The sequence below is a fragment of the Symphalangus syndactylus genome, chromosome 22 (genome assembly GCF_028878055.3).
Source record: "Symphalangus syndactylus isolate Jambi chromosome 22, NHGRI_mSymSyn1-v2.1_pri, whole genome shotgun sequence".
NCBI classification, from domain to species: Eukaryota; Metazoa; Chordata; class Mammalia; order Primates; family Hylobatidae; genus Symphalangus; species Symphalangus syndactylus.
The window spans coordinates 15,030,189-15,056,044 of NC_072444.2; the positions used below are offsets into that span (position 1 = coordinate 15,030,189).

General features: G+C 47.3%; 1 protein-coding gene across 3 annotated transcripts in view; it reads right to left on the reverse strand.

The window, feature by feature from the left end:
* Window positions 1-1,789: 1,789 nt before the first annotated feature.
* The window catches only part of ZBTB40 (zinc finger and BTB domain containing 40), a 79,703-nt gene continuing 55,636 nt past the window's right edge, over window positions 1,790-25,856 (reverse strand). For 2 of the 3 annotated variants that reach the window (XM_055261452.2, XM_055261450.2), the window contains 12 exons: window positions 24,829-24,965; window positions 24,234-24,435; window positions 23,734-23,867; window positions 21,633-21,801; window positions 20,858-21,316; window positions 19,872-20,078; window positions 15,533-15,697; window positions 12,709-12,923; window positions 11,331-11,493; window positions 10,526-10,612; window positions 8,551-8,777; window positions 1,790-6,797 (listed from right to left, as the gene is read on the reverse strand). In XM_055261452.2, coding sequence (XP_055117427.1) covers window positions 6,603-6,797; window positions 8,551-8,777; window positions 10,526-10,612; window positions 11,331-11,493; window positions 12,709-12,923; window positions 15,533-15,697; window positions 19,872-20,078; window positions 20,858-21,316; window positions 21,633-21,801; window positions 23,734-23,867; window positions 24,234-24,435; window positions 24,829-24,965 — 2,360 coding nt within the window. In that variant the 3' untranslated portion in view covers window positions 1,790-6,602. The remainder of the gene's footprint in view (window positions 6,798-8,550; window positions 8,778-10,525; window positions 10,613-11,330; window positions 11,494-12,708; window positions 12,924-15,532; window positions 15,698-19,871; window positions 20,079-20,857; window positions 21,317-21,632; window positions 21,802-23,733; window positions 23,868-24,233; window positions 24,436-24,828; window positions 24,966-25,856) is intronic. The other variant, XM_055261451.2, reaches the window with a different exon arrangement.

The following is a 25,856-nucleotide window of genomic DNA, read 5'->3' on the forward strand; positions in this document are numbered from 1 at the left end:
GACATTGCAGAATACAGATTTAGGGAGTGACAGGGAAAGCTGGGGGAAGTTCTTTCTCCACGATGGAGCTCAGGATTCTAGCAGCACACGCAACCCCGCCAAGTGCTGGCTCTCTCTGCCTCACAAGGTTGCAGACATGAGGTGGATGGAGAGTAGATGGAATAATAGCGTATTCCACGACTGGCTAGAAACAGCTCATACTGAACATGTGGTGCAGAGCTGCAGAATAGGAAGCAGCTCCTCTACCCCTCAGAAGAGCGAGCCCAAGGTCAGAGTCCCCGTCTCCAGCAGTCGGCAGCATCTGCTAAGCATCCACTGAGTACTGCCCAGTCTGAGTACGCGGAGGAGACACAGAGGTCTTGGTGGGCATGGGACCTACACCTGCCCTGGGTGAAAGGCCAAAAGACAGGACAGATGCATGAAGAAAAGCCTGCAGAACATTCTTGAGAACATGAACTTGGTTTCTATGTCCACGTCCTTATAACCTCTTCATCTCTTAATGAAGAGTAAAGACCCTGGTCTAGGACACCTCTGCATGGCGCCAGAGCCCCTTTTCCCTTTCACTCCAAACACATCCTGAGCATAAGCCCATGGAGAAAAGGATAGACAGTGAACACTAAAGAGGCAGAGAGGCCAAAAATCACGGCAGACTTAGTTTTTCTGTTTCCTTTGCTCTCACTGGATGCGTCCCCAACCAACATTCCCAGGTTTCTGCCTTTACTCAGATGTGACCCCTCTGCTGCAGTGCCAAAGAGCTGAGAGCCCCTGTTCCAACCAGGCGAGATCCTGTTCCCCTCGTATCACTGTTCACTCTGGCCTGGGCCAGGGTCTCTGGGTTTATGCCTCCTTTGACCCTGGTTTTGGAGACCCCTGCACTGGGTTCCAGACTCTGTATCTAGGATATATTAGGTACCTCCTCTCCAGCTCTCCTCTGCGCCGGCTCTTCCTCCAGGCCCTTCTAAAGTATTATACACACGAACAGCCATCATCTACGAAGCGTCTATACTCTGTCAAATATTTTACAAATGTTAACTTTCTTCTCACAGTCACTGTCAGGAAAAACTTGCCCAAGGTCATCTGTCTAGTAAGACGTGGAGCTAGGAAGCTCCCAAGCCCATGTCTTTTCCACCATGCTGCTGAGCTCCTTCCAGCCAGCCACCCTGGCCCCAAAGATCACCGAAGGAACCCCTCGGCCCACTTCCTACCTCTGCTCAATCCCACCCGACCTGCAGCAGCACTTCACCTCTGCATACCTTCAACTTTGTGACTGGGGCCCAACTGTATGTTACAATTACCCACTGCAGCTGGCTGGGACACTCTCAGGACTACTGCCCAAAATATGACACGGGCAGCTCCAGCCCTGCTCTCCAAAGACAGCACTTAGGCAGGGGAGCATTCCTTCCTAAACACACTCGCGGGCTCTGAACAAGGGTCCATCTGTGCTCCTCCAGAACTGTCCCAGGAGGAGTGAGCACAGAACCTCCCCAACTCCCTTGCTCTCTGCAGCGTCAGGGCTGTGGGATCTGATGCCCCTCCCCTCGTCTTAAACACTGGTGCTTCCTGTAGGAATCATGTACATCCCATCCGGGTCTCTTGCTCTTGTTTCCTTGTTGGCTGCCAGCAACGTGACATTTTCAGCTGTTCACCGAGAAAGGTTTAGTTTATTTTACAGCAATCCGCTCAGCACTTTGTACTTTGAGGGCAGTTGAGATTCAAGAGATAAATGAAAAGTGGGTGTTATAAGGATCCCCTAAGGATTCAGAGAGGAAAAAGAGAGACTACATAAAGATACAGGAATGAACATTCTCTTTAGTGCCAGAGAATGCAGGGAATAGTTGACTTGTATGCCAAAAACTTTTATTAATAAAAGCTAAAATTTTCTACATTAAATACATTAAATCCAGACTTTTAATTCATACTACAATTCTGTAGGGCAAGCACAATCATTTTCCCCATTTTAAAATAAAGTTGGGAGCCAGGAGGAGGAAGCTCAGAGAGAGTAAGCATCTCACACAATGTCACAGTTAGACAGCGGGACAGCTGGATGTACCCAGGCTGGACACCAAAGCCTGTGCTCTGAAACCCTGCCCCACACTTGCTCCCTGGGAAGGAGTGTTTAGGAATGAGACTCCATGTGACAGGAGAGCTTTCTTTCCCCCAAGCCATGTTAACACGGCCTCAAGGTACACAAATGGCCCCTAGGACACCAGGCCTATCACCCCTGTCTCTGTCTGACACTGGCCCAGAACCAAAGAGAAAGCAGGTCTATAACATCACAGTCCATTTGAAACTCATGTAGCCTAATTTTTTTCAAAGTACATATTTTATTTATATAGATTAGTGCAAGTTGAACATGAATATGGTTTGTAATCCAATTTATACAGCATCATGTAGGGGCTGGCTGTCCTGACCATGGGTGGAAGCAGGGCTGACTGGCCTTGGTAAAGGAAATGACACACATTCCCCCAATTTGGAAGCAATCTTAATTAGCCAGGGAGTGATTTTTTTCCTTCAGCGATGCAGTCCCCAAAGTACAGACAGCTTCTCTCTTCCTTATAGGCCGAGTCGTAGGAGTAGCAAGCTTCTAAATTTTGGCTGTGCTTCTGAGCTTTTGGCCTAAGTCCCACCAGTCCCAAAGTTTCCGTGACAACAAAACAAGGATCAACTTGCCTCTGACACTCCCTTCAGCCCCAAACTGTTCTCTTACTCCCATTTTCTTCCTACCTCCCAAGTATCACTGGGATACAAGCAGAACAGGGCTGGGGTGCTGAACTCGCCCTTGGGGAGGACTCATTATAGCATCCCTGCATTTTCTCCATTATCGTCCAACTGCCTAGGCCCAATTTAATAACATGCTGCTTGTCTCCCTGGAACTGCCTGCCCACTCTGTACATGGTTAGCAATTCCCTCCTTCCCTTGGTCAATGTGCAGCTTCCAGGCACGAGGTTTAAAAGCACACCTGCCACCCCATTAGTCTGTCTTCAGCTTGTGGTGACCACGTCACCAGCCCCCAGGTGAGAGAGGAACTCTTAGGGCCCCTCTCACCATTCTCCTTCCTTTCTGGGAGTCCCTGATTGATCCTGCAAATAAAGGGCAGGGACCTGTCTCCCCACTGTCTGTCTGACTGGATTTCATTTCCCCCCTCAGCCCTGATTATCAGAACTCTAGCCCAAGGGATGAAGCTGACGTGCCTCCTGTGGTCAGTGGGAAGTCAGAACGCTTCCTCAGAGGAGACACAGATTGCCAGGGAAACCTGGTACTCACACTGCAGACCCTGCTACTCACTGGGCTCAAAGTTTCCCAAACACAGAGCTTCTGAGACCGAAGAGACAGGCTGTCTCTTCATGTCTCTTTACCCATAAAATAAATGAGTAAGGACCCCTGGTCCCTGCCCCTCTGGTTCCACGTTCTGCTCATGCGCGTGGACAGGAGTCTCCCCTTTCTGCAGTAATCCTTGCTCTTGAATCATCTATTTGCTGTCTCACTTACCTACAATGGGCAAGTCCTGTTCCATAACCGACCCCAGTATTCCCACAGAATCACACTCCGGCCTGGAATCTGACTGCCTTTCCCTCCTCACCAGCTGGGCCATGAGCTCTGGGAGCAGAGGTCTGGGGACCCACCGAACAGATCCACGTGTTCCAAGAAGCCCACAGACTCCTTCACACCACCCCAAAGGCCCCAGAGTTCAGTCCAGAGGCCATAAGGGCAGCACCCTACAGGGAACGAGGCAAAAAGAACACCGGGATCCCATGGAAGCGAGCGATGTGGACTCAGGAGACCACATGAACACTGCCCTCTGTGGCGGCAATTCAGGTCTCTTGGGTAGAAGCAGGAGAAAAGGATAAAATGGCCAAGCAGAGTCAGAAAGTTTTCCTGTAAGATCCATGCCTGCACTTCTCTAGAGAGCAAGACTATAAAATCAGTCAGCCAGTGCGGAGCCCGCTCAGAGCAGACAGTAAACTCAGGAAGGGCCTTCCCCTCTTTCTTGATGAGAACCAGCACTGGGTTTGTGCCTTCTGCTGAGTGTGCCATGGGCCAGAGGGCATCCGATGGGCCCCAGCAGCCAGTCCACTCTCGGCACAGTAAGCTGCAAATCTGGTGATTCCGAAGAAAACAAATGTCTTGTCACAATCTGGGTGTCCAACAGAAACCTGGCCAGGCGTAGTGGCTCATGTCTGTAATCCTAGCACTTTGGGAGGCCCAGGTGGGAGAACTGCTTGAGCTCAGGAGTTTTAAACCAGCCTGGGCAACATGGCGAGACCCCGTCTCTACAAAAAAAAAAAAAAAAAAAAAAAAATACAAAAACTGGCCAGCAGTGGTGGCTCACGCCTGTGGTCCCAGCTACTTCGGAATCTGTGGCAGGAGGATTGCTTGAGCCCGCAGAGGTTGCAGTGAGCCAAGATCGTGCCACTGTGTTCCAGTCTGGGTGACAGAGCAAGACCCTGTCTCCCCCAAAAAAAGAAACCTGAGAAAGAATTTCTCAGCGCTTGAAAGGATCTGACACTTGAATTCAAAACTTACAGCTCTCTTTATTCTGAAGAGTTTTGGGTTTTTTTGTTTTTTTGTTTTTTGTTTTTCTTTTTAAATCACTTCCCTGTAAGTCCTCAGCAATTATTTCTTGTTTTGTTTTGGAAGAAATTTTAGTGACATTCACTGCAGCTCCCAAGCCCCATCCCACAGCTTGTGAGGGGCTGGATTCTCATCCACTGGACTTGGCACCAATGCCCTGTAAGCATGTGCCACTCTACCATCTTTCAGTGGGTTTTCTCTGGTGCCAAGGGGATATTCAGTGCCATTTTGCCACCTGCAGATCAAGAGCTCTCCCAGTCTGACAGTTCCCAGGACGGAAAAGCCTTAACACAGGACAGCCTTGGTAGAAACAGTGAGTCCTTCACATGGAGATGAAGTCTTAAAGGTTTGAGCACCATCTTCTGGTCAGTTTTTGGCTTCTGAGGCTGACTCTCCTTTAGAAACTTCATTTATTTCAGAATGGCAGAACCCTAATTGACAAGCTCAAGTGATCTGCATATCAAAATGTGGACAGGACCAGAGGCAGGTGTAGTTGGCTGGGATGAGCCGTCCCTGGCTGGCCGGAGCTGGCGCTCACTGTGGAAACCGTCAGGGCTGCCTGCACAAAGCTAGCAGATGCCAGTCAGTGGGCGTGCTGGTCAGTAAGGCTGTGCCTTCTGCGCTTCAAGCAGGGTGAGACCTGACCATGTGGGAGCAATAAAAGCTTCCATGGTGACCAAACGTGACCCCTGCCTCTGTACATGGCAATGTGAGACGTGCCTGGAAGGAAGGGGTGGCCCCATCTCTGCCCGTGTGGAATCCAACCAGGCACTCCCCTCCACAGGGCGTCAAGCCACACAAGGTGGCAGAGAGCCCTGCCTGGTGTGTAAACACCATACCAGCAGACTCCAACCTTTGGCATGGAAGGAAAAGAAGATAAATGCTAGTCATTCTCTCCAAACGGCAGGAACCTACATCTATCTAATTGCACTTCATAATGGATTCCACAAACCATTAATTATCAGATTATATTTTAGGAACTGAAGATAAAAAAGCTTTGTGAAATTCAGACTCCAAAGGATCACTGACCTGCAATAAGTGTGGCGGCCTGTGGGAGGTGAGGCAGCAGGCCACTCCCAAGGCAGGGAGCGGGCGACAGCAGAGCCATGGGCAGTCACGGCTGCTCCTCCACAGGCAGACAGGACTGCCTGCCTGGTGCTGGTCACAATCTGCACCATATGACCCAGAGGGAGAGAGGCTGCGAGGTCAGGCAGAGATTTCAGCCTTTGATTAAAGGAAGGGGATGAAGATGACACGGAAGAGCTGTGGGAACCAGCCTTCAGGTAAGGAATACCAAGAAGAATGGCCTGGAAAGGCAGACACTGTCTAGCAGCTGATGCCTCCCATTAAACACTTCCAGCAGAAACTCCAGAGCTTTGTTTTGGGAAGGGGTGACAACTGACAAGGGGTTACCAGGCATGGAAATAAAGGCTACCTATCCTATAGCCATCAGTAGGGTGCAGGGCGTGGCCACTGGGTGGAGGGGGAACCCCAGCAGAGGGTAGGATGATAGGACTGAGGAAGGGGCCAAGTGTGCTCACGCCTGAGGTCCCTGAATTGTCTGTTGGTGCCCCTTCACTTTAAATGGCCAGAGGCACTGGCAGGATTTGCAGCCCCCACTGTGGGCCAAGTCCCATATCTAACTGCCATTCTGCCCACTGAGGGCTGTCAGCACATTGTGCCTCCTGGGGTACCCTGGTCACCAGCTCCCATCCCACTGCTCTTTCAGACTACTTCTGAAGCCACATGTCACTTGGGGATGGACAGTGTCACAGAGGCCGCAGCAGCGGGCCTGTGGGGAAGGAGGACTGTCTCTACAGAGGATGGTGCTATTGGTGTTGAGGGCTCAGATGCTGTTGGTTCTATGAGAACAATGAAGCTTCCGTCTGTTTTCTAGGTGAGACTGTGTTGGTTGGTGCTAAGCTAAGATGCTCACCACTCAGGACAGCCAGGGATGGAGGGCAAAGGGCAAGCTGTGGGGCCTCCTCTCTGCTGCAAACGCAGGAAGGCTCTGCCGGATGAACGGCTGCTCATTTGGCCTCACCACAGATCAGCGTCACTGTGCCATCCAGCAAGTCCTCCACAGTCACCGCCACGAGCTCAGAGCTGGCCTGAGATGCCTGAGAATCTGGCAACGTCACAAACACCTGCGACCCGGCAAGCTGGGTCTCCTCCAAAGTGATCACCTGCTCTGTTGGGGCCACCAGCTCTGGGGTTTGGATCACCTGAAAGAGAAAGACCGTGAGGCTGCTCTGGGCAGTGTTCGCAGTTGGCTCCCTGATTTACATGGTTTTCATCTCATGCTGTAATGATGATATTTATGTTTTCACCTGAGGAGAGCAATTACATGTGCCTAATGGGAAGAGGCAAGTCTAACCCACCAGCGATGCAAAAGACAAGGCCAGCAAACAATTTAAATAACTGTGCACTAAATTGCTATAATTTCGCTCAGTACGCCATCTCGGGGCACCCGGACTCTATGATTACACACCAGCGAACACTGGCTCCGTTTTTCACACTGGGTTTTCCTGTCTTGGGATGACACTGCAGAGGTGAGTGCCATGTGAGAGGAATGCCACTGAAGCCAGCTGGTCTCATGCCTGGAACTTGGGAATGGGATTGATCCACCATAGGCCCAGGTGGGCCCGGGGCAGTCTCTGGACCTCTCACAGGCTCACAGCCTTCCCAGGAGGCCACACAGTGACTGAGCTTAGGAGGAAGATTGGATGAACCGTGACTCCACGCATTCATTCAGCTCACCAGCCTGGCGGGGCCACTGCCCCCTTCTCTCCTCCACAGCCCACCTATGTCCCTTCCAAATCTGTATAATCTTTTAGAGACCACCTTTCCAACTCAGAGAGAATGAGTCTGTGGTTAGGCATATCCAATTTCCGCCTAAGCCTCCAAGTTGATGTTTCTGATCCATAGATCCCAGAAGAGCTAGATGCCCTTGATATTTTTAAAGTAGAGGCCACAGCCACCTCGCTCTTGAGAATCAGCAAAGAGCAGAGGGCAGGAACAAGTGAGGAAGCCAAGCCCAGCTACTTCTCTGTGCTACAGGAGAGGAGATCAACTGCGATGTTCAATCAACAATGATCTAGGATAGTAGTTTTCAAACTGCTTTTCTTTCTTTTTCTTTTAGAAATGGACCCCCAGCCCCACCTTTTCCCCAAAGGACATATTATCAAGAACCATAATATACAAAAAAGATAAAAGCAGAGCACCTTTGGTTGACATGACAGCAGAGTGTTGGCGGGAGTCCTGCCTACCTGACTTCTCCTCTGTTCCCCAGAGGCCTTTAAGAACCTGGTTCATAAATGACTGATCTATGGAACTGGACAGCGGGACAGTCTAACAGACCAAAACCTCAATCAGTTTATGGTTCCTCTCCAACCCACCCACAAATTACTGATGATGGATGGACCTCAGTTTATTTTCCTTTTCTGCCCACCCTCTCTGGAGAAGATGGGAAGAAGAGTAAACGAGGATCAGGGAAGCAAAGAGAAGCTGGATCAAGCTTAGCCCTGAAACATCAAGAAGAGGTGGTTTTTTTGCCCAGGTAAAGGTAAGAGGCCCAGGTGTGTGCAAGTGTGTATTGTGTCCTGCCCAGAGGCGCTCTCCAAGTGCTTCAGCTGCAGGCAGTCCCTGCCCAACAAAGTGTTCCTCTGTCTCCGAGGTTTCCCGCAGTTCTCACCACACCCCACAGTGTTTCTCAGGAGGCAGGGACGTATGCACTGGGAGGAGGAACCAAGCTGTTCCTCTTTTGGAAATTCTTGTTCCAGGCTCCCTCTACCTAAGGGCCACTTCCCATGTGGCCACCAGGAGACTAGAATCTTCTGTTCTGTTTTGTAAGAAGTCCAGAGAGACTCTCTACAAGATCCCCAAAGAGTATCGCTGGGTACTATGACACAGCCATCTCTAGAGAAGCCTTAGGAACCCTGTGTTGGCATTCTGTGTAGCTGATGGCCCCAGAATCACCTGCGCCATCTGTGAGGCTGCTGCCTGGGTTTCCATGCTCATCACCTTTGGGTGCTCAGATTCCAGGTGACTGTCAAGCTGGGCCTGGGAGGTGAAGAGTTCGCCACAGAGCTCACAGGGGAAGGTGGTCTCCGACTGCTTGAAGTGCTCCGTGGTGACATGGTGCTGCAATGCTCCAGGAAAACGGAAAGTGGCAGCACAGTACAAGCACCGGAATGGCTGGGACCCTGGAGGAGAGGGAGACAGAAGGGGAGGGCTGTGGGTAAAATTCTCTGGGTAAAATGAGAGAAATGAGGGCAGGAAGACATGGGAGGAAGGAGCAATGAGGATCGAGGCTTGGAGGCAGATCCACATTTTGTGGGACACGAACGTTGTTCAATCTGGGGGGCCTTAAGAAAAATAATACAAAATGACAAAGACAGAGCCTTGGAAGGGTCCATGCAAGTGAGGGGCCCTGAGACGACAGTTTCATTAGTATCAGATTCAGGCCAAATCTGCCTCTGCAGAAGCCCATTATTCACTCAACTGCAGATAAAGATGCTGACGATACTATATTTCATCAATTCTAAGAAATACATTTTAACATCTCTGAAGTAGGATCGATGGCACCTTACGAATTCTGTGGGCTAAGGCAGTCAGGTGCAATTGTCAATGCGCACACGAACATCAAAAGTGGCAGCATCAAGACTTGCAGAATGGGTGTCCACGGCTTGGAAGAAACTCCCTAAGACAGGAATGGTGCACGTTTTCAACTCATGGAAACCAAATGGTTTAGAAGGGAGGAGGTAAGTGATGAAAGGTTAGCTATATTCCCAAAGCAGGAATCAAAAGTAGACTAGTTTTACATAATGCTCAAGAGACCAAAACCAATGGCCTTCAATTCTTTGATGGAATCTTATATTATGTGTTCCATCATCAATGTTCTTGATGGCAGAGTAAACACTGTGTGGAAAAACATGCTTGTTGACAATCTGAATTGAACGTTACTCTGAGAAGCTGGATTCTTTCCTTAATCAGTTTATTTTTTATGTTTTCCTTTTTATGTATGCACTCTAGAGTGAGTGACATGATAAAAATCTATGTCAAATTAGTCCAAAACAGCACTTAGAATAACGTAGAAATTCTAAGTGATAAGAAAGCACAGTTTAACTGGCAGTTTTTCTTTTTTAATAGTTCCTTAAAATGGTACATCTTGGCTGGGCGCAGTGGCTCACGCCTGTAATCCTAGCACTTTGGGAGGCCGAGGCGGGCGGATCATGAGGTCAGCAGATCGAGACCATCCTGGCTAACACGATGAAACCCCGTCTCTACTAAAAATACAAAAAAAAAATTAGTCGGGTATGGTGGTGGGCGCCAGTAGTCCCAGATACTCGGGAGGCTGAGGCAGGAGAATGGCGTGAACCTGGCAGACGGAGCTTGCAGTGAGCCGAGATCGCGCCACTGCACTCCAGCCTGGGCGACAGAGCGAGACTCTATCTCAAAAAAAAAAAAATAGTACATCTTACTTAGTCGAGCATGGTGGCAGGCACCTGTAATTCCAGCTACTTGGGAGGCCAAGTCAGGAAGAATTGCTTAAACGCAGGAGATGGAGGTTGCAGTGAGCCAAGATCGCACCACTGCACTCCAGGCAGAGTGACAGAGTGAGACTCTGTCTCAAAAAAAATAAAAATAAAAATAGTATATCTTATAACTGGAATTGTATTTATTTATTTTTAACTGACACTTTAGATTTGATGAATATAGCAATAACAATGACAATCACAGTTACGGCTTAAGGGATGCTTATTGATGCCAAGGCCTTCAGTTTTTCATACTACTCTATGAGGCAGGTACTACAACTGTTCCCATTTTATAGATGAAGAAACTGAGGCACAAGTTTGTTAAGCGATTTAGCCTGGGTTGCAAAGCTGCAAGTGGTGGGGGGAGATTCAGGTCCCGCAGTCTAGCCTAGAAGCATGCTGACAGGGGTACTGACCTGAATGCTGGCACTTGACATGAACCTGCAGCAAGGCTGGCGTGGGGAAGAGCTCCTTACACTGGTCACATTCATGGAACTTCATATCTGTGAAGTGCATAAGGAAAGACGTGCTGGGAAAGAACAAACGATTGGCTCTCCAAGGCTGAAGAGTAACAGGGCTGGGGTTGTGGCGATGGCCAATACTTAGCAAGCATCTACCAAGTGCCAGGAATCTTATAACCTATGGTATATTTGTATAATCTAGAGGTAAAGAGCACGAGATCTGGATCCAGACTGCCTGGATGCTCAGAAGGATGTTGTGAGAATGAAATGAGAAAATATATACGAGGTGCTTAGCATGGTGTCTTGCACATAGGAAACACTCTGTAACTGACAGCTGTTGTGATTATCACCAAATTTACCTGCAAAGTAGGTTTTAATAACTGCCATCCTGGAGAGAAGGAAACAGGCTCAGAAAAGGGAAGCCACTTGCCAAGGTCATTCAGCTGATAAGTGCTGGAATCAGGATTTCCACTCAGGCCTGCCTACCACCGAGGCTGACACCCTTCCCAGGTGCCACGACAAGTTCTCACTCAGGGCTGGTGGGAGCTTACACTGTGCTACACTTCCAGGTTTGAGAACCACTGCCATTCAAGCTGCTGCTACTGACTGCTGCTGCTACGGACAGGTGCGCTGGGGCAGAACAAAGGCAATGACCACTGCACATCACACTAGACTATTAAAAGTGGGGATTTCTGGTGGAGCCCAGGAGGCTACCACATCAAGCCCCTCCTGCTCTCTGCCAGAGGTACCCAAACTTCACCTGCATGTTCTGCTTTGATGTGCTTCTTGTGCTCAATGGTGTTGGGGAAGGTTTTGTCACAGGAGCTGCACTGGAGTGATGAGAACTTGGAAGATCGGTGGTTCTGAGCAGCAAATACGTCAGGGTGGTGGGTCCGATTGTGGTACCACAAACCAGACAATTGCTGCAAGGAATTTGGCAAGTGTTAGGTCTTAGAAAGTTCCAGCAAGCTGGAGAGCTCACGAGGCTCTCATGAGAGAAATACATTTTTGGATAAGCTGACGTTTCTAGTATCACACACTCTTACCTATCACACCAGGTGCTGATGTGAGGAGAGGCTGGTGTTTGTGAGAATAAGGCAACTACATATTCACTGAGAAGCCACTATAGGGCAGGGCTCCCGGGAGTCCTTCACATGCTCATTCCTTACAACAAGCCTCTGAGGGAGGTGTTAGAGTCTTCCTAGTGAGCTGGAAGCGGACACCGAGGGGCTAAATGACTAATCATAACATCAGGAGATAGCAGGACCAGGATTCAGGCCCAGGCCTTCCAACTGTAACACCTGTGTGCTTTATCAGTGAGCTGCATCTCATGGCTTCCCAGGGAGCTGGGGCGCAGCCGAGCAAGCTGGTGGAGGAGCGCACACTGCCCTTGCCCCAGAAGCAAGAGTCCCTCTCCCTCCTGGGTTCCAGAATAGCACTGGGAATACTTTCCCTACCATTCCATGCCATCCTAGGGCTCAAGCCCAGGTCTCCGTTCTGGAACGCTAATGTCACAAAATGAGCGTTGGCGCAAAGTTAGCTCTCAATTTTCGCTGAGCTAAAGTTAGCAGTTATGCTTCTTTGTCTATACCCAAATCTTATAGATGCCACAAGCATCATTCTTTTCTCTGTAGTTTTAAAGCTTCTGATAGATGTAGTTTCTTTGTAGTTCTATGTGGGGCTTCACTTTAATTACATATCAAATCCTAAGGTAAAAAGGCTGAGCCCTTCCCTGGGAGTTAAACAAACAAATACTAATTGTGCCAAACAAGGTAATTCTAGGTAGTGTTCCACTCCCCATTGCCACTGTCATGCCCATTGACGCATGGGAGCAAGGGGTTCTATGGAAGGTGAGCATCCAAGGGGAAAAGCAGCATTCAGTTCATGACAAGTCTGCTGTCTAAGAGAAGAAGTGTATGAACTCTCTGCTCCAATAAGGAGCTCCCTCACTGCAGCACTCTGACCAGATCTCCCTAGAGAATCTGGATCACAAGCTGCATCCTTCATGAGAATCAGCCAAGTGTCACATCCTGGATACAAGATATGATCTGCAAGCCACCAACCCAGGCATCAGGGAAGGTCAAATGGAGAGTAGGTCAGGGGTGAGGGGAAGAGCTCCCAGTGGCACCTGAGGTCACCTGGTAGGCCTTGTTGCAGATCCCGCAGCTGAAGGGCTTCCCTCCAACGTGGGTCACCATGTGCCGCTCCAGCATGGACGGGGCACTGAAGATCTTCCCACACGTGGGGCAGGGGTGGTACTCTTTGGAGTGCACCTCATGGATGTGCTTCCGGTGATCCTGAAGAGTGGGGAAACTCATCCTGCACTTCTTGCAGTCATAAGGATCTTCTATGTCTAGTTTCACGGGACATCCATGAGAGGAAGAGGTGGAGAGGAAAAGAAAACACCATAGGCAGCCATCAGTGAAACACTGGTTGTTGTGTACAGCAACAAATGTGAAGACTCTGCTTACATAACAGGCAGGGTCATAGACTCCAAGGATCAGAAATCAGTGTAGCAGTCACCTGACTACCCCCACCTTCATCCCAGGAGGTGGGATTCCTCCAGGGTTTCGAGATTAACTATCTCTGCAGCATCATGTAGTTCATCTCCATTCCTCACTTTACATCTCACAAGTTAAATTACACTTTGCCACTTTCCAGGGAGTTTCACCCTGGCTCGTCCTGTTTGCAGTGGGCATTCTGGAGTTTTCTAATTCTCTGTAGAGGATTTCCAGCACACTCCCCAGAGCATCACTAATCCCTTTGTCATCAACAACACAAGTGGAGGGATGCTTCCTTTCTCCCCACTTTAGATTCAACAATAAAAACATTAGCATAATGAGTGCTCTATGACAGTCATATTGTAAGTGCTTTATGTAAATTAACTCACTTAATCCTTCCAATAACTCTATGAGTAGGTTCTATTATCATCCCTATTTTACAGATTAGGAAAATCAAGGTTTAGAGTGGTAAGGCAGTATCTTGCCCATGGGCACAATTAAGAAATGGCTGAACTGAGTAACAATCCCATCTCTCACTCCCAAATCCATGCTGTCTGAGAGCTACATGCTTAATTGGATACGCTAACTCTTCAGTGAGACCCCCACAATAAAACTAGTAGTGATGAAGAATACATTTGCCGTCCTATGGCAGGCAACTTTGGTCTTTTTCTTAAAGCAACAGAAATCAAAATGTTTTAATAAAATCCTTTGCTCACAAGCCAATCTTTTATGTGCACTGATTCAGATTAATTCAGGAATTCTGACATGCAGCAACATTCGGTATCACTAACTAGTTTCCCTGTGGACATGAGCTCTTGAAATCTCAGTTTTACACCGTCTTCTAAGACACTTTGATGCAGCTTTCCATAAGCAATGATGTGGTTCTATGAAACAGGCAAGAAATGGGAGAGAGAGGGGGGCCTGCATGCTAGGCCTGCCAGGGATGATATAGTTTAGGGTATGGCAAAGTATTCTGGGTCTTCTCCCTTCTGAAAGTTAATAACGTCTTCCCCTTTCCTGACGCCCATGTAATGCTACTGGGAAAGGAAGACTAAAGCAGGGAAAGGAAGACTAAAGCAGAATGTCATTAAAGAGGTCAAGACCACATCAAAATTGTGGTGCTGGATCTAAGCCAAATCTCTCATCTGGAAGCCTACTGTAACCAGATTTTTTTGGACAGCCTTGTAAACTCCTTGGAGGGAAAAGGCCACACTTTATTTTCCCTCTGCATCACCCAGTGTCTAGCCACATGCTGGGCACATAGGAGCTTTGGCAAAGTCCTTGCTGGCTGGCTGACGACAGACTTGGATGTGTTTACATAAAGCTCACTTGTGAGACACTGTATCTGCCAACAGCTAGAAACTGGTGTGTGGGAAGAGGGGTGGGGAGGGAAGAAGAGCATGTGAGATGCATGGCATGCAAAAAAGACAAGCTTTGATGGTGACAAATGGCATCTGAGAGGGTTGCTCTTGTCACCAATAATAATAATATCTGGCATTACTGAGCATTTTCTATGTGTCAGGCGTGGAGTGTCACGCTTTACATGTGATCTCATTTAATTCTAATTACAATCCAAGGTGGTGGCATTATTATTTGCTCTAGTTTACAGAAGGGGCATAAGAGGCTTAGAATGGTAAATAAATTTGTTTAAGGCCTCAAGAAAAGTAAGCGTCAGGGTCAAAATTCAAGCCCGAGCCTGCGTGATTTCAGACTCCAAGCTCTTAACTCCCCTGCTGTGCTGTGCTGATTACACTCCTGCTGCAACAAGAGAGGCTGAAGAAAATGTGATGTGGCCAGCCAAACGCCACACTGGTGATTTCCCGATGGTGTCATGAGGAATCACAGAATTTCTTTGTCCTTCCTTCCTGTGTGTGTATATATATGTGTGTGTGCCCACGCACGCATGCATGCCGAATAAAAGTTGTTTTTGTCTGTGTCAGTTCTCACAGAAGGGGAGAAAGACAGGGGCAGACTCCACTAACTGTGTGAAATACAATGGCATTCGGAAGAGAATGCTGGGCAGGAGGTTTTTAAGGGAACATAACCAAGGCTCACTTACGATGGTAGACGTTAACTCAGAAAGTGTCTGGACTGCTCCTATGGGAAAAGGCAGATGGAAGATGGACTAATGGAAATATTCCAGTGCTTTGTGAGCCAATCAGTTATAGAGGCTTTCTCCTTCAAACAAAATTTGCCTCTGTTGGACAAATGGTGCTGGGTGGGCTAAAAAGGAAGACAGGGAAGCTGCCTGGCCAGGGAGAAATAAGCATTATATGAGATACCTTAAAATGAGATTCTTCCTGAACTAGGAATGAAGGACTCTGGGTTTTGCAGGGGAACAGGTAAGGGGAAGGCACTGAATGGAGCTCGGGTCTGATGGATTGACACCTCTGCTGCAATTGACACACTTTCCCAGTGCCAGGCTGGCACTGAGGGCTTGAGATCCACAGTCTCTACATACTGTGAAAGGTGTGCAGATGGATGGAGAGGCCATTGGCTTGCCGGAAGCCCTTGCCACAGTCCCTGCAGACATACGGCTTGTCCCCGGTGTGGGTCCTCACGTGGCGGGACAGCTCAATGGACTGGGCAAACACAGCATCACAGTACTGGCATGCATACATTTTCCCTGCAAATACACAGGAGCTTATTAGAGTCAGCACTAAACATTTATGGCATTGCTACAAACAAAATCTAATTCTACAGCACGTATCAGGGAAATATCATCTGGTAGATGACATTAAAACATCAGGCAGTCTGCAATACGCTGGGTGAGATCTGAGCCATCTCATCACATGGCACCTCACAAACACAGCCGATCACACAGAAGGTGCGAGTGTGGTTGGACAAAGGAATAAGGACGGAGTTCTCACTGCACAAGACAACCCATCTGTTCATCAGCCACCACAAATATGGAAGAGCGCACTCTACTCCCGCAACCAGATACATCTCTGTGCCCAGAAATACGTGGGTTTGGGTCCCCTTGCAACATATACAGTGTGGATTTGCAACTGCGCACAAAGGTGAGCGTCGTGGATTCAGAGAAGAATGAAAGCCTTCTTCCAGTCGCTTGCTATAAAGTTATTATGTATCCCCTGGTTTCTCTATATTCACATGCACATAATGAGGATATAATGACCAGACTGCCAAAGATTATTAGAAAATGTGGGTAAGGAACAAGTCTGGAGAACTGGCATTTGTGAGAAATGCTAGACCAATAGAACCTCCAAGCTCCCTTATAGGCCAAGAGAGCAAGCAGGGCAATCAGTGAGGCAAGGCTCCAGAATCCCGGATCCCAGGGTCTACCATAACTAGGGCAGGCAGCCTCATTTTCAGTGTTTATGTATTGGGCTGCAAAATAGGACTCTGTTAGGAAAAAAAGGGTTCCTTGAATGGAGAGGTGAAATTATCGAGGAGCCTGGGGCTTACTCCTTGCCATTCTCAATCCTCAGTTTCTAGATGATCTCTCGGTGCCTCATACACCATCTGTAATGGATGCCTCCTGTAGTATACCTCCAGCTCCCACCTTTCCCCAGAACTCCAGACCCGTATGTCCAACTCCCCACTGCTCTGCTCTCCACCTGGATGTCTAGTAGGTATCTCCAATGCATCAAATAGGCCACTAGTTGTGGTAATTTGTTACAGCAGCAGGATAAACTAACATACTGCACATAAAAACCCAAAGTCCTCATCTGTTTTGGGAGCTCCAAACAGAGCTTCCAATGCTCTACCCCATCACCCCCACAGCCACCATCCACACACTCCCCCATCTCAGTAAATGGCAGCATCATTCACTCAGTTGCTCATGGCAAAGCCCCAAAGCCTTCAGTTCCTTTAGTTCCTTTCTTTCCTTCACATCCCACATCCAATCCACCATGAGTCCTGTTACCTCCATTTTCAAAAATATATCCTAAAACTTGAACGTTCTTTACAACCCCCACTAACACAACTCTAGTTGAAAACTATACCACCTCTACACTGAATGGCTCTAACAGCCTTCTGTTTCCCTCTTGCCCTACTATAGCTTATTGTCTGAAGTGGCCAGAATTAACTTCTGAAAATGTAAATTAGATCCTACCACTCATTCTCTGCCCAAAACCCTTCTATGGCTTCATGTGGTAGGCGGGATAATGGCCCCCGAAGATGTCCATGTCCTAATTCCTCAAACCTGTGTGTATGTTACCATACATGGCAAAAGGACTTTGTGAATGTGACTGGATTAAGGATCTTGTGATGGGGGGTTGTCTTGGATTATCCAGGTGGGCCCAATGTAATTGCAAGCGTCCTCGTAAGAGGGAGGAAGAAGAGTCAGAAAAGGAGGTATATGGTGATGGAGGCAGAGGTTGGGGTGATGTGGCCAAGAGCCAGGGAATGCGGGCAACGTTTAGGGGCTGGAAAGGCAAGGAATGAGATCTCCCCTAGAGCCTCCAGAAGGAACTCTGCCGAAAGCTTGAATTTAGCCTCACGAGACCCATCTTGGATTGCCATCCTCCGGAATGGTAAAAGAATGTATCTGGGTTGTTTTAGGCCAGCATTTGTGGTAATTTGTTACGGCAGCAGGATGAACTAACACACTTCACATAAACACCAAAAGTCCTCACCTTGGCTTCTAAGACCCTGCAAGGTCCAGCCTTCACTAACACCTCTGGCCTTATCTCTTCATACTCTGCCTCGTTGACTCTGCTTTAGCCCCTTCCAGTTTTCTGTGGTCTCTCGTGCAGGTAAAGCTCGTTTCCACCAGGGAGGCGGCTCTGCACTTGGGATGCCCTCCTTCTAGGTCTTCCACTGGCTCCATCTCTCACTTTGTTTAGGTTTCTCCACAAATGCCATCTCGCAGAGGCCTTCTCTGATGATACAAATAGTGTCCCCCAAGCCCTGTCCTCTCACTGTGTACCCTGCTTTATGCTTCTTCATAGCAATAGCTGCTATCTAAATTTATACTATATATTTATTTGTTTATTGTCAGTTTTACCCAGTGGGACGTAAGTCCATGACAGCGGTGCGTATATTTACAATACCCCATGCCTGAAACAGTGCTTGTGAAATTCATTCACTCAGCAAATATCGATTGAGGGCCTACTATTGCCAAGTACTAGTCTAAGTCCCATGGATACAGCAGTGGGAAAAGAAAGACTAACAGCTTGCCACTCATGACATTTGCATTCTAACAGGGAAGACTAAGCAGAAACAAATTACTAAAGTAGATACTACATCGTATGAGAAGCACTATGGGAGAAAAATACTGCATGGAAACCAGGGGTGGGGTGCTGAGACCTTACAGAGGGTGGCCCAGGAAGGGACTCACGGAGAAGGTAAGTGTGAGTAAGGTCTCAAAAGAGGTGAGGAAGTGAAGCATGCGGTGTCTGACGGGAAGCGTCCCCAGCAAATGGAAGGGTAAGAATAAAGGTCCTGGAACAGGTGCCTGCAGGCCTGAGGCCTGGCCAGAAAGCTAAAATGTGCAGGCCTAAGAGATGAAGTCAGAGAGGAATCAGGAACCTTAATCACAGAGGGCCGGGGAGGCTATCTTAAGGACTCTGGATTTCACAACGGAGTGGGACAAAAAGCCATTGAAGAGTTTGGAGCAGAGAAGTGACCTGATAAGGTTTATTTAATTTTTAAGTATCAAGAGAAATGGTGAGAGCAAGACCAGCTTTGAGGCTACTGTGACAGTCCAGGTCAAACAATGGTTGCATTATAATTTATACAGAAATGCTCTAAACAATATGTAGACTGCTCCAAGAAGCTTTCCCTGACAATGTACCTCCTCCTCCCCTCCAACTGGACTAGAGACCCCTTCTCCATCCTTCCTCATCATGCTGGTGTTATTCCACCTCATACCACTGACAATCTGCATTGTAATGGGTGCTACGCTCCCCTCCCCCTGCCCCCTTCAGGCCACGGGCTATGGGCACACAGGAATCCCAGCTCAGCCACTTGGCATCTGCCACTGTCTGATCCACAGTAGGTGCTTAGTCAGGGTCCTTCTCATGCTTGAACTCGACCTCAAAGCTCAAAGAATTTTATGTAAATTCTCTATAACTTTTAATGGCAAAAACCGCAATGACTTTTCCACAAGACCTAATATAAAGTCATAGGAGGTTAGCCAGTCTCTTTCAGAAGCTCTCTCAGTAAGCAGTTTACATGCCTGTGCACAGAGCTATTCCCAGTCGTCTGTTTGCCTAGAGGTTGTGCATTGTTTTTTTAATTTATTTTATTTATTATTATTATTATTTTTGAGATGGAGTCTCGCTCTGTTGCCCAGGCTGGAGTGCAGTGGCACAATCTCGGCTCACTGCAAGTTCCGCCTCCCAGGTTCACACCATTCTCCTGCCTCAGCCTCCCGAGTAGCTGGGACTACAGGCGCCTGCCACCACGTCCGGCTAATTTTTTGTATTTTTTAGTAGAGATGGGGTTTCACCACGTTAGCCCGGATGGTCTCGATTTCCTGACTTCGTGATCCGCCTGCCTCGGCCTTATTTTTTTTTTTGATACTTAACTTTTGTGGGTGCACAGTAGGTGTATATATTCACGAGGTACATGTGATGCTGTGATACAGGCATGCAATATGAAATAATTGCATCATGGAGAATGAGCGATCCATCCCCTCCAGCATTTATCCTCTGTGTAATAAATGATCCCAATTACACTCTATTTAAAATGTACAATTAAGTTATTGACTTTAGTCACCCTGCTGTGCTATCAGATTGTTTTGTTTTTGAAATATATATCACAACTAATCCAAATGGGGTTTAGGCAATTCGCAGTGAAAGTCTGCAGGAGAAATGAACTGTGCCCCGCCTTACCTTCCGAGTGCTTCTTCTTGGTGTGATAGGCCAGGGCGGAGGCCTGGGTGAAGGTCATGAGGCAGTGCTTGCACATGAACGGGCGGTCCCCGGTGTGAAGGCGAAGGTGGTTCTTCAGGGTGGAATTGGCTGCAAACTTCGCCCCACACTCTTCACAGGAGAAAGGCTTCTCGTCGAAGTGCTCTGTCAGCTTATGGTACTGCATGCCTAGGGAAGCCACGCATACCAGAGGCCAGAAGAGATGCCACTAATCAGTGTTAGGAATCTAGCACAGGATGCCAAGAGCACTGCCTCAGGCCAGGCCTCCAGAGGAAGCACAGCACGAAGCCCAGGGTGCCAGGCCACGCTGGTGCCCACTGCACACAGCCACGCTGCTCTCTGCCCACCAACTGGCATCCCCAAAGTCACCTGGCCTCACTCCTGGATGGAGCCGGTGGGAAGTAATGCTGGGCTTATCTTCCTCTTAAATAGGACGCTGCCACCCAGAACTAGGGAAACTCAGCTTGTTTTTATATTTCATTAGGTTTATCCAAATTCTAGGACAAGGGAAAATCATTCTGACTATACATCCCATGATTTCCATGACTCTTGTTTGTTACCAAGAAACAAGTGGCACAAGGCAACATGAGCCAGGTATTAAGTAGCTGGTCATCACTGTAAACAGTAAGAGCTATAAGTTATTGTGTGCTCACTCTATTACAGGCAGTGCACTGGTGTTTAGCTCTGTTACCTTAAGTCTTCATAACAATCCAACAGAGTAAGTGGTATCAGGGTGCTGCTTTAATAGATTTGGGGAAATCAAAGCTCAGGGGGCTGATTCCAAAGCCCATGCTCTTCTCAAAATATTACCCTGCCTCTGTAGGAACCTGCTCTATTTTCTAAGCCCACCCACAGCCCTCACTGCACACAACTAAGGGAAAGGCCTGAAATCCAAGCTATGAAACCCACAATTATCATCCTCTCTTCCTTTGCCTTCTTGAACGTACCTGAGGCATGGGCAAATTCTCTGCCACAGAGGTCACATGTCACTGGAAGCCGCTTCTTCTTCTTCTTGGGGGCATCGGGCTCTCCACCTGCACCATGGGCCTCCAGCTGATGTTTGTCCAGCTCTTTCTTTGAATCCTTGGTCTCACTGCACTCCTTACACTGCACCTGTTTGCTCTTGGCCACCCGGCAGCGCTTCATGTGCACCTTTAGGCGGCAGTAGAAATGGAAGCTTTTGTCGCAGGCCTTACAGATGAAGCTCTTCTTGGCAGGGTCTGGTGAGGCGGAAGCCTCTTTCTCTTGCTGTCCTGGCAAGGAACCAGTCTCTCCTTGATCGTTCTGTTCCCCAGGCTGGCTGTCTTCTTTGGCTGCCTTCTCATCTTCTTTGTTGTTGGCTTCAAGGTGAAATTTATTACTCACCTTCCACGTTTCCTTCTCTCCATCTTCCTTAGTAAGGACACCTGCATAAAAGAGACATCTCGTGGCTCTGCGAACTCTCTATTTGGCTTTATGTTTCTAACACACTTCTTACAGGAGACTAGAGACTACTTGAGATCCTCAAAAACACTCTGAAGTAATATCAACGTCCTCTTTACTTTCCAATAAACACAAAGATTTTCCCCCTATGTCTCACGACTTTTTTAGGTATTGAGAGCATATAAAATGAATACATAACTTAAGGTTGTGATAAACTATGATATGAAATGCTGCCTCTTTCTTCAAGAAACAACCTGGGGTGCTGACAGGAATCCCCTTCCCACCCGGCCCGTTCCTTACCAATGTATGCTAACTCCTGCATGACAGGCTGCAGGCCTGGAAAAGATTTATGGACACTGCACAGGAGGTGGCATATTTCAATGACCGAGACGGATTTTTCCATGGCTCTGCTCAGCACTGCTCTCAGGGAAGCTTCAGGGCTGGCTGTCTCAGAGGAAATGCTCAGAATCTAAATGAATACCAGGAGACAAAGGTGTGGGGTTAATCTCAGCAGATTTTCTCCATGGTTTTCAACGTAAAAAAAAAAAAAAAAAAAAAAGCTAATCCCAGGAAGGCACTGCTCCTTTTATAAGCAGTTTATACATCGCCTTGTGATAAATGTAGTGGACAGCTGTTTGCCAAAGAACAGGAAAACTAACAAAACAAAACAAAAGAAGCATGTATCCAGATAAATGTGCAAATACAAAGAAGATACATGTAGGGAAGCATAAAGCATTTTCTATAAGAAATAGCCTATCAGAAACTAGGAGTCTCCCAAAGACCTTTTCTGGATCTTAATATTAAAAGCGTGAAAAGCTATAGGATTTGGTTGTTGGTGTGTCTGTCTTGAAAATCAGAGTAAGTTTTCATAATATATAATTGTCTCAATGTCTGGAAGTAATTCTGCATGATCAGTGGCTTCATATTTTTAGATACTTAGATGTACCCGTTTAAACGTCATTTTCTTTCACAAAGAAACTCAGCGTTTTAAAGAAGGTTCAAATAGAAGCTTTAAAGAGGCCAAGAATATTATTTCAAAGCCGTCATCCTCTTTCAGAACGTTAGAGCTATCAGCAGAAAGAGTCGGTACACTGAGAAAATAAAGCTAAACCATCCACAGATGGCCGAATGGAATTTTCATTTTGGAAGATATTTTATTTCTGCTCTTTTCAAGTCTGTCTAAATAAACCTGATGTCCCTGGAGGCAGGCATGAGACTAATTAGTGAGGCTAAAACTGATCAACTGCAGAAGCCCCATCTCTGAAGTTACGGCGTGCTGGAGAGAGTCTAACAGATGAATCTTTCCTCTGAAGCCCCACAGAAATGTGTGCCATCTTCTTCCCATCTGAGTCAGACCAACATGTGGCTGTCATCTGCATAGAGAGAGTTAGAAACCTGCCCTTCTGCACACCTTCCACACCTACCTGAATCAAAAGGGCACTACATTTGAATCTGTAGTTTAATTTCATGTTCCTTTCTTGTTCTTCCCCACTCAGGATGCAAATGATCCTGGGCTGGACACCCGTGAGTTCCCCCAGTCCTCACCTGGTATTCCTGGGATGCTGGCCACATTGTGTGAAGCCTTACAGAAAATAAGCTGGCACTATTTGCTACCCCATATGGGCAAAAGCTTTGTTTTATCTATGTTTATCTTGGCTCTTTCTAGAAGCCAGAATAGAACATGTAATAAGACCAGTTTTACTTTCCTTCATCTGAGAGAAGCTGCTTCTTAGAACAGGTAAGAGAACAGTGTCATGGCTCCAGGGGATGCCAGGTTTAGACAAATGGAATAAATTGGTTTGAGTCATAAGAACCTGGGTTCAAATCCTGACACCATCTCCTCCCTGCCGGAGCATTTTAGACTTGGGGCCTGAGAACCCTTGTCTATAAAATGTGATAACATCACCTGCCATGTAGAGCTGGAAGGATTAAAAGAGCAAACGTGTTAGGAAGCATTAGCCTAGCATGGGGTACAGATGTTGGTTCTGGCCAGGCACAGTGGCTCACGCCTGTAATCCCAGCACTTTGGGGAAGCTGAGATGGGTGAATCACTTGAGGCCAGGAGTTCGAGACCAGCCTGGCCAACATGGCGAAACCCCGTCTCCACTAAAAATACAAAACATCAGCAGGGCACGGTGATGTGCACCTGTAATCCCAGTTACTTGGGAGGCTGAGGCAGGAGAATTGCTTGAACCCGGAAGGCAGAGGTTGCCATGAGCCAAGATCGTGCCACTGCACTGCAGCCTGGGCGACAGAGCAAGACTGTCTTAAAAGAGAAAAAGAAAAAAAAAAGAAGGAAAAACAACCCAACCAGATATTGGTTCCTCCCTTAGGAATGAAGACAGTCCCAGGCAACAACTGTAAAACTCTCTGGCATTTTGCTTTTTTATTCTCACCACACCTCTTTCACAGTCTCTGCCAGGTGCTCCTCCTCCAAGGTAAAGAGCTTGCACTCAATCTTCTGTTGGATGGCCTCCAAGATCAATTGGTTATGCCTCAGAATTGTTTCTAAAGTGGCACGTTCTGGGGTGGTCACTGAAAAAAAGGGGGATCAAAAACTCATTAGGCAAACAATGAGCACCATTTTTTCCTTCACCCTTCCTCCACTCAACTCTCCATAATGAAAATGCATTTTCCCTATCTCCTATCTGAGGTTGGCAGTGGGGAAAACGGCAAATAGCACTGTAATCAGAGTATAATAATGAATGTAAGCTTAAGATAATTACTGCATCTATTTTTTAAAAGGTTTACAAACTCTTTGTCCTTGAACGAAACTGCCAGTCCTTACTTCTAATAGTAGGGATGTAGGTGACTACCGTTAAGAGAGCTCTTCCTATTTTCTAGGAAGACTGACAGTCATCTCTAGTGGGGGCAAACCCCCCCAGAGGTCAGGTAACTTACCTGCCCGGAAGAAAGCATCGGCACCAGGCTCCCTCCGTATTTCCTCCATGAGCAGGTCCAATGGGCAGGTCTTTGTCTCCTGAACCACCAGCAGCAGTTGCCAAACGGCTGTGGCAGAGAGAGTCTGCTTTTCTACAACTGCTGATATCAGGGAATTGAAACCACCTGAACCAGAGTCACGTTTCACAAGCTTCTCCATGACCTTCAAGATTTAACACAAACACGTAAGAGACTCTCCAGCCACTGGCCCAGCTGCAGAGCTGCAAGTCTAGGTATTGGGTTACAGTGAACATGTTTGGGGAAGGAGTTTTTCAATATCCTCACCTCTCTCAGTCTGAGAGATTTCTTATACATGACAAAGTTCTTCATTTCTCCTTTTGAATGCCTTTCCTTATTACCACAGAAATTAGAACTATTCTATTTGTTACTCCACCTTAGAAACTGAGATACTTTCTATTTCTCCTCTACTTAGCAATTCTCAACATGGCTACATATGTATATTTACAGAAAATATAAATGTGTGTGTGTGTATTCATACTTTTTTTCTTCTTTCTCATTTTACCCTCCCCTCCCTCTGTTTCTCTCCCTCTCTTACCTCTCTTTCTCCAGGGGCTAAACTTGTCATGTGTGAGATCATCTTTAATAAAATCTGGTTGTCTGTGAAAATCTCAGAGAGGTTTTCATGATAGCGTCTCAATAGCTCAGTCCCATAATCATCAGGGCTTGGTTGGACTGTAAGGATATTAGCAAAACAATAATGTTTGATGCAACAAAACCTCCTACAGAAGACTCCAGGATATTACCAATGAGAGAGGAAGAGAGCGATCAGCACAAGAGCTCAGTGTCCTCTGCAGAGCCCTGGCTTGGGGCCTCATACACATATGTTCAGAGCTCCTCTGCCTACACTTAATCGCTTGGCGCTTCAGGGTCATAAAGCCATTAACACTTTGAAAGTCAGTGCCTGGTGGTAGGAGCTAGCAACTGCTCACCAGGGGGGTAATTACAAGGCTGTACTTGTAAGAGACTCAGATGTGCAGGTTCAAGGGGGGGTGTCTGTCAAGCCTGAGGTAGAGGATCCGTGTGGCGATCCTAAAGACAAGCACGAATCAAGGCTGTGCGTGTGAAGCTGACCTGTGGTTTTTCTATTTAGGTGCCCTTTGGGCCCGAGGTCATATTTACTTGAAAGTTAAGAAAAACTGAAACTATCAGGCATTTCTCTTAGCTTCGTAGATATTTAAAAATGTGCTCTCTTCTTTAGCTCAATAACTCCACTTCTGGAAATCCAACCTTAAGAAATTGTCTGAAGGTCTTTGTCTACGTACAAAGACAATTGTCAAAGCATAATCTTTGCTGATGATGACAGTGAAGATAACTAATATTTACTGAGTGCCCATGTGCCAGGCACTGTGCTAAATGTTTTACATGTATTATACTAGCCACACAAAAACGAATGTGATAGGTACCACTCTTACCTCATTTCACACAGCAAATGAGGTTCAGAAAGGTTAAGTCACTTGCTCAGGGTATTACAGCTACAGAATGGTGCGGTGAGGGTGCAGCCCCAGGTAGTTTTGACACTAGCGCCTACAGTCCTAAACATTACGCTACATCCGCTCTGAAATA